The 18,847-nt window shown below is 26.5% G+C and overlaps 2 protein-coding genes across 5 annotated transcripts in view; one reads left to right on the top strand and one right to left on the bottom strand.

Annotated features, from left to right (window-relative positions):
- The window catches only part of LOC101490442 (transcription factor IIIB 60 kDa subunit-like), a 16,641-nt gene extending 10,173 nt beyond the window's left edge, over nucleotides 1-6,468 (top strand). For 3 of the 4 annotated variants that reach the window (XM_012712715.2, XM_012712714.2, XM_012712716.3), the window contains 7 exons: nucleotides 421-490; nucleotides 577-698; nucleotides 3,010-3,090; nucleotides 3,819-3,935; nucleotides 4,404-4,493; nucleotides 5,009-5,062; nucleotides 5,668-6,468. In XM_012712715.2, coding sequence (XP_012568169.1) covers nucleotides 421-490; nucleotides 577-698; nucleotides 3,010-3,090; nucleotides 3,819-3,935; nucleotides 4,404-4,493; nucleotides 5,009-5,062; nucleotides 5,668-5,898 — 765 coding nt within the window. In that variant the 3' untranslated portion in view covers nucleotides 5,899-6,468. The remainder of the gene's footprint in view (nucleotides 1-420; nucleotides 491-576; nucleotides 699-3,009; nucleotides 3,091-3,818; nucleotides 3,936-4,403; nucleotides 4,494-5,008; nucleotides 5,063-5,667) is intronic. The other variant, XM_004489591.4, reaches the window with a different exon arrangement.
- Nucleotides 6,469-16,950: 10,482 nt separating this feature from the next.
- Nucleotides 16,951-18,078, bottom strand: LOC101490115 (uncharacterized). The gene is made up of 3 exons (XM_004489590.3): nucleotides 17,920-18,078; nucleotides 17,780-17,832; nucleotides 16,951-17,380 (listed from the first exon to the last, which is right to left on the bottom strand). The coding sequence occupies exons 1-3, from the start codon at nucleotides 17,996-17,998 to the stop codon at nucleotides 17,225-17,227; spliced, it is 288 nt and encodes a 95-aa protein (XP_004489647.1). The 5' UTR covers nucleotides 17,999-18,078; the 3' UTR covers nucleotides 16,951-17,224.
- Nucleotides 18,079-18,847: the final 769 nt, after the last annotated feature.

Raw genomic sequence — 18,847 nt, 5'->3', positions numbered from 1 at the left:
AGTTCAAGCTGAAATAGTGTCGAGTGCTGGACATTCGTACGACACTGACACATGTAGTTATATTTAATCACTTCCATTTTCTCAAATTATTACCAATGTCTACGTGTCAGTGTCGGTGTCGTATCCGATGTCTGTACTTCATAGGTCATATTAATTTTAAGTGCATTTTAGCACTGACTTGTTACTACCATGAAAATTTGTAACCCCTTGTCAACCCATCTTCTGCAAGAATACCCCCGAGAGTTAGAGGAAATTGACTTTATAAAATTGTGATGAAGTAGAAGCACTTAACATTTTACTTACATGATCATGGGTCACACCACATATATGAGCATCTAACACCCATACAACCTTCAAATAACCATCAACTAACAAAATTTAGAAATCTTGTTTTTTTGTTGTTGTTGTTATTTTGGTTAGTTGGCAAAGGATTCAAATGGTGCATGCGAGAGCCAAATAGAGTTACATGCCTTTGAGCCTGAAAGTATTGGTGGGTGCTTTTATTTCTCTTAATGATGGCTAGTATAATTTCTGTGCTTACAGTTTTTAAATCTAGTTTGCTTAAAATGTTTTCAGGGGATGAAGAAGAATGTGTAGCCACTAAAAATGGCGAGCACAATAAGTCAAATAGAGAAGATGATATGAACGCAAAAGCTGTTGATGAATCAGAAAGTCTCTCTGATATTGATGATAAGGAGGTGATTAATCGTATTTCTTCATGCTTCCTGTATTGGCTTTTCTTAGCCACGATTGTATTGTTCATCATTGGCTATTTTTTTGTTATTTTGTTTTGCCATGATTTATGTTAGCATTTTTTCCATGTTTATTTTAATGTGAACAATTGTTAGAGAAATCTATGTGAAATATGAATGCTCTCAAACATAGTCTTAGTGGAACAAAGTATTTCATGTCTATGTAGGAAGGTGCATTATGCCTTGGGACTAGTATCTGAATATATTTTGCTAAGTGTGTGTTTTGGGTTAGCTTATTTTGGGACTAAAAAGGCTTCTTTTCTACCTTGGGTTTATTTCTAAGAAAGCTTTTGAGAAAAAATGTTTCTTTTTTGACATATTTAAGCTAAACAGAATTTTCTGAAAACCCTAGTCCCAAATATATCCCAATCCCAATTTCTTCCCTGTTTTTGGTTAATCTAAAATACCCTTGATTTAAATTGAGTGTTTAATGACATTTTATTGAATTAAGTGTTTATCTAAAATATCCTTGGATCAAATTTGATTTCTTTTAGAAATTAAATGATTAATTTTTTTTGGTTTACCCTTTTATTCAGCATTCTTGAAATAAATATTATGAGGGATTTTTTGTTAGTTGCTACTACTATGACTATGAGATTTGGTCATCTCATTGATTGGGAGATTTGTTGTCATAAGAATTAAGATGGATGAGGACCTTTGGATTTTGTTAATGTGTTTAAAAATATTGTTATCATAGGTAAATAGTTTTGGGGGTTTAACTTTGGAATCTCATTTCTTTTGCTTTCAAATTACCCAAATTATGATTTAGAGTAAATTAGGCGGTGTATCAGTGCATTAGTCCCATGTTCTCATATCAGTCCATAAAATATCATCCCATCTTTGACTCTCTTTTAAGATATGGAATTCTAAACCTTGAGTCCATCATACAAAATGATGGGGAGATAAAGGAAGATTTTAGCAATAGGATCCAAGTACGGTGCATGAAATGGAAGAGAGCTTAAGCTGTATAATTTATGATAGAAAAGTAGCACGCAAGCTTAAAGATAAATTTTATCGTACAACTATATGATCTGAAAATTGGGTGGTAAAAATCAACAAGAAAGCAAGGCCAGTGAAGAGGTGAGAATATTATGTTAGATGAGCAGTGATGTATGGCAAAACATAATTAGGAATGAAGTCATCATGGAGAAAGTTAGTTAGCTCACAATGTAGATAAAATGGTAGTGCCTTGTTTTAGGTGGTTTGGCCATGTGAATAAAATTGTCGAAGTGCCAGTTAGGAGGGTAACCGATGGATGATAGTCAAATAGTTAGGAAAAGAAGACAAAAGATTACTATAGTCTTGGTTAAACCATCAAAAGAGATTTAGATATAAATGGTCTATTTTTAGAGATGATTCATGAAAGAAAAGGTGTTGTTTGATCCATGCTGTTAGGAACCCAAGAATTGGATTCCAAAGAATCAACTATTATTTTGAAAGAAAAGATACATGAGCAAATACGCTCTCAACAGGAATTACCAGTTAGAAAATTCTAATGTTTTCAAAAGATCTTTTCATAGGGGATGAATTATTTATTTATAAGTTCCATGTACACTCAATAAGAGGGGGGAAAGGATAAAAAACAACTAAAACAGAAAAACATAATAACGATAACAACCATAACAACCTGCCTACAACTAACTAATTACTAACTACGTCATTTACTAATAACTAAATTTTAGTAACAAATTATACTAATCTAAGTCCAACACATGCAATGGTAGAAAAATGTTTTAATTGTTATCAGGTTACTTATTGTGATACCTTCCACTGTTTGTTTTTCATTTAGGTGTGTAACAGTTCTCATGTCAACTTTTGCAAGGACCATTGGATAGCAGCAGATTTTTTTATCTGCTTTTTGATGTTTCTGTTTGTCTTTCTTCCTTACATAAATCCCCAAGAATTTGCTTGATCGCAAAATTTTGTGACTTCTTGCTAGTTGAAAGAATAAGGGACTTAGAAACAAACCTTACTTTCATACCTGATATTTAACACCAAAAATCCCATTTCTTGTTTTAGCATTCACACTCATCTTTCCTAATATTTATCATTATTTTTTTCTCTTCAGAAGATTTAAGAAATTGAATCAATATTGAGATCTTGTTATTCTTGTAGCTTGATTTGCATCCCTAGGAAATTTTAATACTCTATTTTTATCAAGTTCTGAACAATCTTGTGTTTTGTCAATTATTTTATGTCATGTCACATTGTCTGACTTGCTATCATGCCCATTGCTAAAATGTTGTATGCTGCATAGATTGTTGTCTACCTTCACAATGAGGAGGAAACAGAACGTAAGAAGATTATATGGGAATATAATAATCGAGAGTATCTTGAGGTATCAATGATTTAATTCTTTTAATTTTGTTTAATATTGCCAGATAAAGTTACCTGCTTATATTTCTATATCCCATCATTATTTTAATTCTGAAGTTGGTACATTCTTGTATTGTGTTTATGGGGTGGAAATAGACTAGACCGAGATAGTTTTTTTGCAAGGCCTAAGCCTAATCTAATAAAAAGAGTCAAGGCTTAAGTCTGACATGTTACTTGTCATAGGCTTAATTTTAGGCCTTTATGTGGCCTTTTTGAAAGTTTGGTATGGTCTGTTAGCCTACTTAAAGATCTATTTTCTTATTAACTTCTTCAAATAAATAATTTAAGCTATCTTTAATTAAACTAACAAGTTAATAAGTCAATGAAATTACGTTCTATTTTGAGATCTAGCATGACATTAGTTAATTTAACTTTATATTTTATCTATCTAAACTCTATTTTATTATAATGCATTTAAATATGTCAAAAATTGATGTAGATTAGATTGCTTAAATTATAGAAAATTTTAGCTAATTAATGATTAAACACAAAATGTGCAATTTAATATAATAATAATAATAATAATAATAATAATAATAATTTATTTATATTTACTTAAATAGGTTGGTCTGATAGGCCTGATCTATTTCCACCTCTACTTGTGTTTTCCCCTTGTTTGCTATTTGACAGTTTGGCTTGTGTGGAAGGTTAATTGTACTGGATCTCACTCAACCTTCAATTCTTTTACAGGAACAAGCTGCCAAGGAAGCAGAGGCTGCAATGAAAAATGATGCGAATTTCCAAAACTGTTCAGCTGAAAGAGAATTTTGTGCATCAATTACCGATGCTGTGGCAAAATCCAGAAAGGTAACTTTTGAATCAATTTTCTGGCGAGGTTCTTTGTGTGTGCGTGAAACTACTAGAGTATTCTTACTCAGCTGTTTACCCTTTACGGTGCACTCTACCTAATTAATGCTCTTCTGGTCTGTTGTTACACAAACTGTGCTCCAATGATTGAATGCAATCAAGCTAATATAAGATCTGAGGGTTCCCCCTCCCCCACACACTATTTCCCTGAATAATTTTTTTCAACACTACGTAAAACTCATACATTGTAATTTCTTCTCTAGGACCGTGTCACAAATGAACTGAATCAGTGATGACATAATCATTGAGGGTTTAAAATTGTTTCAATAGGTCAAGTAGCGCATTTTCTAGTATATGGCCTTTTAGTTTTATTTTTTTTCCTTCATAGTACAACTATGCTGCATAAACCATAACTCGGCATAAAAGGTCATAGAACGTTTTCAATACTGTTATTCTGCATATGTGTAGGAAATGAAGCAGAGGCGAGCTCAAGAGGCAAAAAGTTTGGGTCCTGCTCAATCTGCTGCAGAGGCCACTCGGCGAATGTTGACAGCAAAGGTATTTATTAGGAAAGTACATGCAAATTTAGATACTTTGTTTATTAAACTCATTTGAATAGGTCGTACTGCACCTAAAAACTATCAATAAAGAAGATGGTTCTCGGAAGTTAGGGTTAAGTGTTTTTTTGTGTGATATGGCGGTATTCGTAGCAGTGTTGTCAAATAACCGCTATAGCGGCGATATCGCGCTATAGCGGCAATATAGCGCTATAGCATAGCTGAATTTGAACAAATTGCTATTGTTCTGCAATACACTATTTAGTACAAAATTTTGTCAAATAGCCGCTATTGCGGTGCTTTAGCACTTCAGTATAGCAGGATTTAAGCAAACCACTATTTCCCACAATCCGCGATCGACACACTGATTCATAGGTGTCATCTATTTTACATATTTCTTTTTTGTATGTGTAATTGTGTTGGTCAATTTTGAGCAATAAATACGATTTGTTAATTAGGCTACTTTTACATCTATCATATTACTAATGATACTTCTTTTACATCTATCATTTGCAGAGGCTCAGCTCCAAACTCAATTTTGATCGCTTGGATAAGTTATTTGCTGAACCTGTAATTCTCTCCTTTAACTGTTTTTTTCTTTCTGATGCATGTATTGATTCTTTATGAGTTCCGCAAACATGAATATTTTAATGATATAGCTGAAATGCTATCTCAATCTTCTGTCATTTGCATGTTATTGAATTTAAAATCCAATTCTTAATAGTTAAAGCATAGGCCTATAAATCTTCTAATCTCCATGACTGTTTCATTTTTTGTGTTTTAGATGTTTTTATATCCATCCTAGTAACAATAAGTAGCCTCTTTGCAACCTTTATGGTCATGTCTACCTGCTTTTTGTTTCTTCTTTAATTTTCTACAAAAAAATGATGATAATTTTTTTATTCCCTCTTTAGAGGCTGAAACTTGTTTTGACTAATGGAACAGTCTATGTTAGGTAAGGCCATGGTTAGCATATACCTTTCTAAATTACTTAATTACTTGTAATAAGATTTTTGTTTTTCTCTAGCTTTTAATATCTCAATATTTATTTACTTGGTAGTTTGGCAAATAATGATTGTGTATCTTGAAAGTCGTCTCTTGAAGAATAGTCTCTATCATTCCTAAAGAAAAATGAGAAATACTCACTTTTTTGTGGTACAAATGTATGTTTTAAGCAGGCAGCTCCAGAGAATCTCAAGAAAGCGCGAGTTCAGTTACCCTCTGACAATGACGATAATTTGGAGTTGAAGTCAGAGGCCAAAAGAATGGAGGAGGATGAATTGGGATTGGTTGACAAATTTGCAGATGGTGATATGGATGGAGAATATGATAATACTTCGTATCCAGAAAATGCGTATGAGACATATGACTATGAGGACGATGGTTATGGCTATGATGGTTTTTAGTAAAAGGATACTAGAAGCTCTTCCTACTATAGTTATTTTTGACCTTTTGCAACATAATCAACATTGGTGGCAGCCCAAAGGGTTCCAAAGATTGTCAAAAATCAGAGTATGTTTGAGGTTTCATCCAAAACAGGCTAGAATTGAATCCATTCATTACTCTCCATTTATTCTTTTTGGTTCTCCCCTTACTTCTTTGAACATAGCTATTCCCTCGTCCTATTTTGTTTGACGTTTAAGGTTTTGATTTAGTAATTAATAAATACCATTAATATTTAAAATTTCAAGTCAATGGTATAATAGGAAAAAAAAAGGTATTTAATGTTGTTGTATTGACATTGTAAAAAGACAATCAAAATGAGACAAATATATTTGACTAAAACGTCAAACAAAATCAGACAGAGGGAGTAATTAAACTTGTCATCAATTGTAATTTTGGTGTTGAAGTCTATGTACAATGGATGTCCTTGTGTATCACTCCTGATTATAGTGGATGCTTGGGGTTATTAGGGAATATATTATGAATTTTCATTTAATGCATTAATAGATAAATCTAGTCTCATTATCCTGGTTTCCTATCTGGCACAGCCAAGTTACTTTTAATTTTTATATAGAAAAGTTATTTCCATATGTATTATGATTTTTGCCACGTCATTAAGTGATTCTAGGGAATGTATTTAGGGATGACAATAAAATCCATACACGCAAGTAGTCACTCAAATCTGTTCTGATTTGGTCTTGGAGACCCGTTTTGATTGGGTGTAAATTTTTCTCGAAATTATAACTCGATGGCGGTGACGGGTTTGGGGGCATTGATATTCACTCCGCACCCCAACCCGTCTTGCTAGTATTATTGTCATTTTTAAATTTTATATACATATATATTCAATATTCTTAAATATATATTTATATATTCAATATTTTTTAAATTATATATATATATATATATATATATTCAAAAAAATTGAAGGAGGCATTATATGTTGGTAATTGATCATCTAAACTCTCATGTTTAGTTATTCTTCTGGGTTTTTTACTGGATCCAGCTTCCGAAATCCATGTTGTGAGATGACATGTGCTCCTTCATTTGGTGAGCTACTTGTCAATGTATTCCATAAGATTGAATGAATTTAGGGTCGCATGATGGTGGCAAACCGGGGTCGAGCTAGAGCGGAATAATTCTAATGGAACAACTATTAATAATTTTTAATTAATTTTATGGATGAATTTGATATTCATCCATTGGAAATATGATAAGAGATAGATCAGATGAATTTTATTTTTAACACCTGGATTGAAATAAATTTTTTTGAAAGACTTTTAGTAGATCATAAATGAATTAATTAATAGATTATTATGCTTCATCTGTTATATTGTGATGTCTTAATAAATGTACGTTGATACAACAATCCATTTCCCATTTTAATCCAGTACTTTTCTTAGAAATTTAAAAGAATATATCATCGTCTTTTATAGTTTTCACCAAACATGAAAGAATCATTTGTAGACAATGGTGGTTTTGAAAGTGGTTGAGATGGGCAGCTACCCTGGCCCTAATTTTATTTATTTATTTAAGTAATATTAGTTAGTATATATATATATTGAAAAATAATTTTATTTAAAAAATTATATACAAATGATTTAAAAAAAAAATTATTCAGCATTAAAATTTTAGATCATTATTTGATAAAAACTTGAAAACATATACTAACCATCTTAAAACTTGTTAAAAATAATAATTCTTATGATCTTGTTGGTTAAATTTTATTTAAAGAATTAAAATTCATTCGATAGTTTTAAGAATTAATTTAAAATTAAGTTATATAATATTGAGTTATTCTCATTTAATTTTTTCCCTAATGCATACATTTTTTGTAGAATAATAATATTGACCGATCTATTTACATATTATCTATCAACAAGATCTTTACATTAATATCGAAATTCAATCTATGTTCATATAAAATTTGAGTTGAATCCTTACCAATTATATCTACTTACTTTAACAAAATAAAATAAATATAAATAGTCGTTTTATTCTACGTTTGTAATCTAAAGAATAAAATAAAATAAAAATTAATTTATTTGATAATTGTTTATAATTTTTAATGATAAGTCTTAAAATAATAAAAAAAGATAAAAATAGAATGAAAATATTTAAATAAGATAAGCCAAACTTAACCTAAATGACATTATTGGGTAATAATTTGAGAAAAATCTTTTGAAGGGTCGTAGAAAGTGTACAAGTATTTGATTTGATCATTACACCAACACACCACACGAGTCTGATTTGCCTTAATCCATTCTACTCAATCTCTGTTTCAACGATTTCACATATTTTCAATTAAATTCAATCATATAACATATTCTATTAATTAAGAAAAAAAAATGTATTGTGATCACTGTTTGAAAGACAACCCTGTTGTACGAACCGATGGCAATGAGGTTCGTTTTTTGTGAGTAACACTTTATGCTTTCACAATTATTATTATTATTTTTTCTCTTATATGCATTAAATATATTCTAAGATATCTTACGAGAACAACATGTAATTTATATGAAAACTTCACTTTAGAAATAAATTATATATAAACAACACTTATATGATAGGCGTTTAATTAACAATACTTGTTTAATACAGTTTTTGAAAAAATGAGAATCTTAAATATATTCTAAAAGCTACTTCAAATGAGAAGCTGTTTGAGTAGTTCTCGTGGAAATCATTTTTGATAATCGATTTTTTTTTTTAAAAAAGTGATTTCAAACACAAAAACTTATGTTTTCTTTTTAAATTTCAAACAAATAATTTCAAAATTATGAAATGTCAAATTCACTATTTATAATCTGTAACTGAATTTGAATAGAGAAAATTATCAAGCAGTAATTTTAGAACGGGCAAATGCTATTTTGCTGCTAAATTTGAATGGATTTTAAACAGCGGTATTACTTATTATGCATCATTAGTCTTTTACATTATGAATGTAGTTGAATTTATGGTTTACATCATGTTTTGGCTGCTTAATATAAAATTATGATCTCATTTGGCATGAACAATTGATTCCCTGTACATAACTATTGAACTTGAAAGAGTTATTATGGTTAAATATTTTAAATTCTGTTATTTATGTAAGTATTTGTTTTATTCTGTTTGTTGCAATAATGAATAATGATGTTTATTAACATTTATACTGAGATAAGGAACTTTCAGCAATTTTCTTTCTAGTGCTTATACAAAATGATAATATAGTAATTATCTTTTCTTAGAAGATGAGAGAGCGAGAAACTGAACATAGTGATAGAAATTAGAAACTGATTCAGTTATCAGAATTTTCTTTACAATTACTTTGTTTCTTTATAGCAGCGTTATAGCTTAGCGGAATTTGAACAAATGATTATTGTTCTTCAATAAGTTTTTTAGTATAAAGTATCGTCAAATATCGGCTCTACAATGTTATAGTATAATGGAATTTGAACAAATCGCTATTGCACTGCAACACACTATTTAGTACAAAGTAATGTTAAATAGATTATAGCACTTTAGTATAGAAAAATTTGAACGAATTGTTATTTTCTGATATATGCAAATGATAATGCTTATTATCTCATCGTTTGGTTTATGTGAAAGGTTATATTCATTTATTCTCTTTCTCTATCATTATTCACTCCGTTTAGAAGGCCCCTGTTGCGTTCCAACCTCCAACCTCCATATGCTATTAATTATTAAATTATGTTTGAAGAAATAACTAATAAGTACTTTTTTTTTACAACAAATAATAAATTTTTAAACTTTTAATACTTTAGTAAAAAAAAATGATAATATTTTGTATTAAAATAAAACATGAAAATACAATCTTTTAATAAAATTATATATAATATATTTTCCCCAAAATTATGTTGTTAGAAATTGATATTTAATATATTAAATCAATAAGAAATTCGATAACATGATGGATTATCGTTTATGATAATTTTGGGTACATCAAAAAAAAAAAATATAGAGAAACTACTGAATCCTCTGTTTAAAGGATATGAAAACTTTGGAGAATGATATTGTTGTTGTGGCCATGATCCGTAAAGGGATGAGTCTAGTTTCTACAACAAGCTTGATTAGGATCATGGCTTCCTATAACCATTGACAAAGTACTTTTATTATAATAATCAACATAAAAAATTATTTTTAAATATAATGCGTCATTTTAATTTATTAAGTGTATTTATTATTATTTTTTCAAACATATTTTATTAATATTATTAATTTTAACTTTAATATATTTAAATATAAATATTATTTTTAAAATATTAACACATAAAAAGAACACATTCATTATTTTACTCGTTTTTCTTAATAAAAGTAAAAAAAGAAAAAACATAATTAATATCTATAATAAGAAATGTACATAATACTACTTTGAAATAAATATATACAATAAAAGTGATTGGAATTTGATGTATATTATCTTAATTTTTAATTAAATATATCCATTTTTAACTATTATTTATATTTATATTTATTTAAGAAAAAGTGTATATACTTATCTAAAATATTGTTTTTATAACTAATCCTATTTATTGAAATTTGTGTGGGATTCAATTCCTTCACGATATGCATTGTAGGAAAATGGGTTAGTCCAAAAGCCACCATGATTTTGACATGCTTATGATGAAACATCTTGACCAAATTTCATTTGGTAGGGCAAGCTTCCACTACTAAAATGTGGACAACTCATAAAATCCACTTAGAGGTAGAGGAGTTTAATTTTGAAACACTAATGGATGAGAAACACTTGCATGAGCACGTTCATAAATGAACAGTATTTAGATATATTCGCATAAAAATATACATTATTCTGAAACTAAATACAAGTAAAAAAATAATTAAAAATTAACGTATTTAATTTTAATTATTTATTTTATATATTAATTTTTTAACTACTATTTTTATTTATATTTTATTTTGAATAAAATATTATTTAGTTATTTTAAAAATACACATTATTTTATTTTTTATTTATGTGAATATATCTAAACGTTATTTATTTATGTTTGTATTCAAGCAAGTATTTCGAGATACTAAAAATAAAATCAGAGTATTATTTTTAATTAATAAAATATTTTTAAAAAAAAAGTTAGAGAAAAAAAATTATTATTATTAATAGTGATAATTTTAATAATCATTTTACAACTATACATAATTTGAATCATATTCCTTGAGATATATCAAACTCTTAAAATATAAGTTGACAGTTTACATACAATAGTATATTGTATATAAATGTATAATTTTAATTTTATAAAAAAGGTTTAATTATATGTTTTAATCTAATTTTTGTAATGGTCGTCTAAATAAAATTGAGGAAGTAAAGACCAATATTTTGATCTAATTTTTGCTTATAATTGATAAAGCAGTTAGTTTATACTCCATTTGATCACTATTATAATAAAAAAATTACTTGTATAGATATTAAAAAATATAGTCAAATACAATTAATTTCTTTAGATTTTATATAAAACACAAATTAAATTTAATAGATTATCTTTTGTAAATATCAAATTATCAACGTTAAATATTTTAAATTAAATAAATATATATTGAAAATAATAATATTAAATAATCACAAATAAGTAAATTTTATTTATAATAATTATGAATAATATAAATCAATAGAAGAAAAGGAGAAAGAACAAAAAAGAGATGCTAAGTTTCAATAAAATACCAAATCTTCTGTAATAAAGATTACAAGAAAAATAACATAAACTTAACAAACTATTATTATCTAATAATAATAACTAAAATTTAAGAATTTTTTTCTTATAATAGAAACAGGAGTATATATTATTAATATTGAGCAGAGTTTGCTTGACACCAATAACAATCTCCCGCGTGTTCGTTAATGTTCGGTATAAGACTGACATTTTCTGTTCTTGTTGAAAATAGTCACACTTCTTTTCTACAATCCAATCTTTTATGTTATTTATTTATATAAGTTTCATCTATTTATAATTTTGTTTTCCTCTCAATATATAATATAGTTTTTAGTATACCTAGGAACAATATTGGAAAGCACAAGAGTGATAAGTTGATGCAAAATACTACTCTATCTATTTTACAGCATTATTTTAATATAAAAAATTATCTTAAAACAAATGTTATTCATAATTTTTAATGTAATTTTAATTTACTTTTTCTATACTACTCTTTAACTATTATTATATATACAATTTCTAAAACATTATTATGTTTTATATTGACATCACATCTATAACTAAAATTTTATTAGATATAAGAGTCAACACTCTTATATATTTAACATTTAGTTATTCTTGGTTAATATGAGACTTAACCGTTCATAATTAAACTCAAAAATCTTACTCTCGACTATAAATCCCCACATCATGTATACTTGTACTGCCATTGTTACTAATGAGACTTGCCTCCTGGCAAAACTGTCATAAAAACTTTCAATACAAAGATCCAATATTAAGATCCACTCTGCTCTCCAGCAAGTCGAACAAGGACTCTGATACCACTTATTTAGGAGTTCGAACAAACACTGAGAACAACAACGGATCAAATATTTTAGGACTATCGGAAACTTTGACACTATATCTCTACTTAAAATCTTAAAGGTATACGAGTCACCATTTTTATATAATCAACATATAACTCGTTTTTAATCAAAATATCATTTAATGTGCTCAAACTTACAATCTAACTTTATTCAATTATTTTTTAAATGGTTGATAGTAATGATACACAGATATGACCCTTAGAGGGTGCAAGAAGCTAAAAATAGTATTTATTCTCTTGTTATATTGTTATATTATTATATTATTGGTGAGTATAAATTCAAAGTGAGAATTGAATAAAATATCAAAAGGCTAGTTGATTAATAAGCTTGTTAGGAAATGACTATGCACAAAGAGTTCTAATTAGTAGAAGATTCTAACCGACAAGAAAGTTTGGTAAACTGTCAATGAATCAAGTGCCATGGTGGAAGGCTCTTGTTGACACTTTTATTTCATGTGGATATACAAAAGTTCCAAATTAAAGATTGCCATAAAGTTCTAAAAAGTTCTAAGTTCCAGATATAAATGTCGACATTGTTAATCTACTATATCAACCACTTTTCATAAAGATTGCCATAAAGTTCTAAGTGCCATGGTAGAAGGCTCTTACTATTGTATTCATGCGATGTTTGTGATCTTATTTATTGACAAAAAAAGTGTGTTGAGTATAATATTGTAAGAATAAACAATTATTTTAATTTCTGAATGTATATATTAAAAAAATATTTACATATTATAATTACAAGAACATATTTAAATATATATTTTATTTGTTATTGATCATCAAATATGTTTTGAATTAATCACTTTAAAAATCAAATATTTTTTTTTATTTGTTGATTTAATCTATAAAATTATGAATAAAAGAGTTACTAAAAAGATATATTTACAATTAATTATAATATATTTAAGAATTATATTAACAACACCTACCACATTTAGTAACTAAAATACTTGTTTAACCAACCATGTTACTTTCATGGTCTTATATAATTTTATCTCTCGAAGTTATAAATCAAGTGTTGAGAAAATGATGAACAAGCCATGCTACTTGTGTCTTTTTATTTCTTAATTAATTGAATCTAATGATCAATAACTAGAAAATGTAATTGCTCTTGCACGTGAAGACAAATTGTTGTGAAGCTGGATCCACTACTAATTAAATGTTCAAAAGAACCTAAAAATTGTTGTGTATCACGTGTGCATCACTGTCATCAACCAATTTAGAAGGTAGCTATAGCTGGTAAGTTAATTTAATAAGAGTTTGAGGAAGTAAAAGTTTGATTTGATAATCTAAAGCCAACAATTATAAATTAGTCATTAATACCATCATTATAAAAAATAATTTTTTCTTCCTCTATTTGTTAAAAAATGTTTAGCTATATGTTCGGTTAGTGTAAAAAAAATTTAAGTTCTGTTTATTTTTTGTGACAATAGAGGAAAGACTCTTAAAGTAAATTAATTTAATAGAGGAAATAAAATATTAGTTAATGAATATGCGTTTTAAAAAATAATAAAAACAATATTTTGACATTTTTATTCTTTTTAAAAATATAGTTATTTGTTTATTTCAATTTTTTTACTTCCTTGTGAACAAATAAAATTAACACAAATTTTAGAAAATAGATATTGAAATATTTTTCACAAAATAAATGACTCCTTATATATTCATAAATATGGTTTTGAGTTGATTATGAATACTTATAAGTTGGTTAGTATTGACGATAAGTTAGTTAAGATTTATTAACTTGATTACGATCACTTTAATGTAAAGTGTAATATATATGCATTGTAATCATGTTTTTTTTCATTGAATCACTTCTAAAAAATTAAATCATTCTCTCAATTATTTTGTTGTTGTTGAATTCTGCGTGCTTCTCATCATAATATTAGAGCCATGATACCCACCTTGAAGAGATGATCTTAATTATTATTGAAGAAAATCTCAATCTCCCACGACCTCTTCTTTCTTTCTATTTTTTTCTCCATTTTTTCTCGAGAAAAATCCAATAGCTTCTTTCGTATCTTCAGCAATGCTAAATGAGAAACTTTGTATTCAATTTCTCTCTTAACATCCATGTTGAATCTTCCAATTGTGATCTATGGTTGCACATCTTATAAGATTGGTTTTGTGGTATATACTCTTTTATGAAGAAACTGAAGTTGAAGACAAATTTGGGGTTTATGATTCTTTGATTGTTATTGTTCATATGAAGCTTTCTTGTTTTTATCGAATAATTTATTGTATGATTTGTTGTTGTTTAGGCATTATTGGTTTTAAGCATTGTTCATTCACTATATGCAATCTACTATATGATAGTTGTATTGTCCTTTCTTAACATGCTTTTATCTTATGATAGTTAAACATTTTTCTTTTGGTTATGTCTTATGGTAGTTATGCAATTTTTTATTTGTTGTGCTTCTACCTTGTGCTGCTTATAAAAGAGTAGTATATCACTCTTTTTGTACTTCTACCAAATGATAGTTAAGTTTTATTTGCCAAAATTTGGCATTTGGTAGTCTTCAAAATTTTGTTCTTGATTCTATTGGAATGTGTACTGTGAAGATGTTGAAAGAAGTTTGAAAAGGCCCAAAAATATATCATAGAATTCTAGGAGTTAAGTACATCGAGCGCTATCACACTTTCTATATCGATGTGTCGATGTGTTTACGATTTGTATTTTTATTAATTAGTTATATTGTATTTTTTTCCCTTTAATTGTATTGTTCATTCCAAGTTAAAAATGTTAATCTATATGCTTCCAACTTGCTTAGATATTGCTACAAGTTGGTTATAGATAGTTATAAGTTCCTTAGTATTACTATTGACTACAAGTTATTTAGGATTGATTAATTACTTTGGTCACCAAATCATGTGTTGATTGTAGTCAACCTTTTTTCATTAAATTAAAAACACACGTATTATTATTATTATTATTATTATTATTATTATTATTATTATTATTATTATTATTATATATTGCAATAATTAATGTTTATAATTAGTAATGTTAATATTATTAGTTTTTTATTGATGGTGGACCTGCAATTTCTTTATCACTTCATTCTATAACTTTCTCATCACCACTAAACCAACTTTACATCCCTTCCTGACATAAAAATTAAATCTATTTAAAAAATTTAAAGTTTAATTGTACTTTTGGTTTCTTATTTTAATATATTCATGAAAATAGTCTTTAATTTTAAAATTGAAATTTTTGGTCCATCTATTTTAATATTATTTAAGATAGTTTTGGTTCCAAAACATAATTATTACACTAAAAATGATGAGTATTAGTCTAAAAAGTAGTAATCGTTTTCCTAAAAATTATATTCTCTTTAAATTTATAATTGGAATTTGGAACTATGAATTACCATTTTCAAGTTAAAAATAACCTTTTTTTTAGATCAAAATTATAGTTTGGACTTAAAACTGCAACAAATGTTAAAAAAAATCAAAATATTTTATTTTAAAATTAAAGATAATTTTCTTGAATGTGCTAAAATAGACGATACAAAATATAATTAAACCGATTTTTAAGCAATCTTGGGAATTAAGTTAATCCAGTCCAAACATATTAATGTGATTCAAATTTTAATTTAATTAATTATTTTTATTAATTTTAAAGATTTTATTATTATTTTACATTTATTGTTGAATATAAATCATTATTTACTTGTTCTGCACAGATAGTTTGATTGGTAAATTAAAAATACAAAATAGAAAAACATTAAGAATAAGGACCTAAATTTAAATTAAAAAAAATAACTTAACCATTAATCTCTAATGTTTGTATGTTAAAAAAAACCATTATTTACTTCGTTATGAAGAGGATCTTGTAGTTTACAATGTTTAGATTGGTGTTTTTGTTTGATGTTAAGTTATAGTATCTCTGAGTTGTTTTATTAATCAAAGAAGCAAGTAGTTGACATAAATGATTAATTATCCCAACTAACGTTGATACCAATTGACAAACGATGAATTAATTTTTTTTTAAATAAAATAACATTGATTCCTAATTTTAATAATATATTTGCTTACTTTTTTTTTTATAAACAAAAAATTTATTAACATGAATATATTATTCTTAAGAAGATACACTAAAAATTACACTCATTTAATAAAAGTATAAATAATTTTTAAAACTTATTGGATTGAAAGTTATTATCATATATATATATATATATATATATATATACATATATATATATATATATATATATATAAAATTACATTAATTTATATATTTTCAAAACACATTAAAATTAATTTTATATATAAGTATATTGTTAACTTTAATTTTAACGCATCATAATAACATATGAAATAATTATAAATTAATATCAAAATTTATAAATGATATGTTTGATAATAATTTTCAATCCAACAATCAATTTTATAAAATATTTATCAGAAATAATATTATTGAATCATTATAACTCTATAATTGATTACTCCGTTTATATATATATAAAACAGAATTTGAGTGATGCCAAGTGTTTTTTTCATTGTTGTTCTAGCTTCAAACTTGGTTTTACAAATTACAACCAATATACACTTGTGAAAATTACTTATAAACTTATCTTTTGCTACCTTATTGATATTACAATTCAAATTACATGTATATAATAGAACACCAAGAAAACAAAAAAACCACACATAATCTATATATTTGATTCTAAGAGAAAACAATATCACACATTTTAGATCCTTCTCTAAAGTTTAGGATGTGATTAATTTAATCTAAATATATTTTTCACATCAATTACCATCATTTCCAGGTGATTTTGGGTCATGATCTTTATTTGCACCAGTCCCACCATAATCTTGGATATCCAAATCAATCCTCCTCTCTAATCTTTCATCCATATTTTCCATAATTTCTTCACCATTTTCCAACTTTAATGAACCTTGTTCCTGCAAATTATGCAAATAATGAACAAGGGCAAAAAACAAAATAATAATACAAATTGTTAACAAAAATTGAGGATCATTTTATTTTCAATCATATATTTTTCAACAAATATAAAATTTGTTAATTCACCACGTTTGTGTAATCTAACTCTTCCTAATAAACACAATAGTCATATTTTTGAAACAATTGTATGATTTATTAAATATATATGCATATGGTCTCAAATACACAATTTCAACTGTATGATTTTTTTTAGTCATAAAAAAGAAATAACAATTGATTTTGCTATCAATTATTTAAATTCGACAATTTTTCCTCTATCAATATTGGAAAGAAAAATCCAAAATACAAACCTTGACTTTGCAAGAACACAAAACAGATCAAAATTAAAAAACACTAACCTTAGTTAAAGAAGGAAAAACAGATGAATCATCACCTTCCAAATTTTTGGTTCCTAGAGAAATCATTTCAATTAATAATATTTCAATATATATATTTTGCACAAAAATCTAAAGAGAACCAACAAATGAAAAAAACTTACTTGTTGCAGGGATAGCAGAGACATAGAGAACATAGAAAGTAAGAAAAATCACAAACAATATGGAAAAGTTTTTCTTCATCTTGAATTGGATGGTGGAAGATAGGAAGAACAAGCACACCACAAATTGCAGAGGATGTATGAATACTTTATGTTTATTATATAGTGCCATTAATATATTAATATAATGGTGTACTATACTTATGCAAAAAGTCAACTTGTTGATGTATTTTTCTTTTATATTATACACCAACTTAGGTCCAATTAACAAAATATTTAAATATTGAATTTTAAAAAAATATTTTTTTATCACATTTATAGCACTAGTTAATATTTTTCCTATAAAATATAAAAAAAATAAAGAAAAAGTATTTATATGTAGTTATCATCTATTTAAAATTTTGATTCATGTTCACAGCCCACAATCCACTATTAATTTTATATAACATTGTTAAAGATGTGATCTTCTTTAAGTTGCCTTTAGTATATTGTAAAGTATATAGCTACTACTTTTTGAAAAGGGTTAATAACTTCTTGTATGTTCTATTTGATTTTTGTTACTTTTGAGAGAAGGGATTTCTATTAAAGTACTTCTTTTCATTAAATAGGCTAACATGCTTTTCTTGGATCTTATATTTTGTTTTGAAATTTTTATTTTTTATTTAATTATATAGTTTTTAATTATTTGAAAAATAATATTGCTGAAATTTAAATTATAGAATTTTGAATGTAACCATTTTTTAATTTAAATTTTAGACATGATTTAGTATTGCAACTAATTCTAACTCAAACTATATAGAAAATAAATTAAGAATGAAGAAATTGCATAATTGTCTAAGAAAAAGTATGTTTTAATTTTAACCCAAAAAGAAAAATTAAGAAAGAAATTGCATAGTTGTACAAAAAGACTATTAGGAGAAAATAACTTAAA

Source organism: Cicer arietinum, chromosome 2, assembly GCF_000331145.2.
Source record: "Cicer arietinum cultivar CDC Frontier isolate Library 1 chromosome 2, Cicar.CDCFrontier_v2.0, whole genome shotgun sequence".
NCBI lineage: Eukaryota > Viridiplantae > Streptophyta > Magnoliopsida > Fabales > Fabaceae > Cicer > Cicer arietinum.
This window is presented reverse-complemented; position numbering and strand designations above follow the sequence as displayed.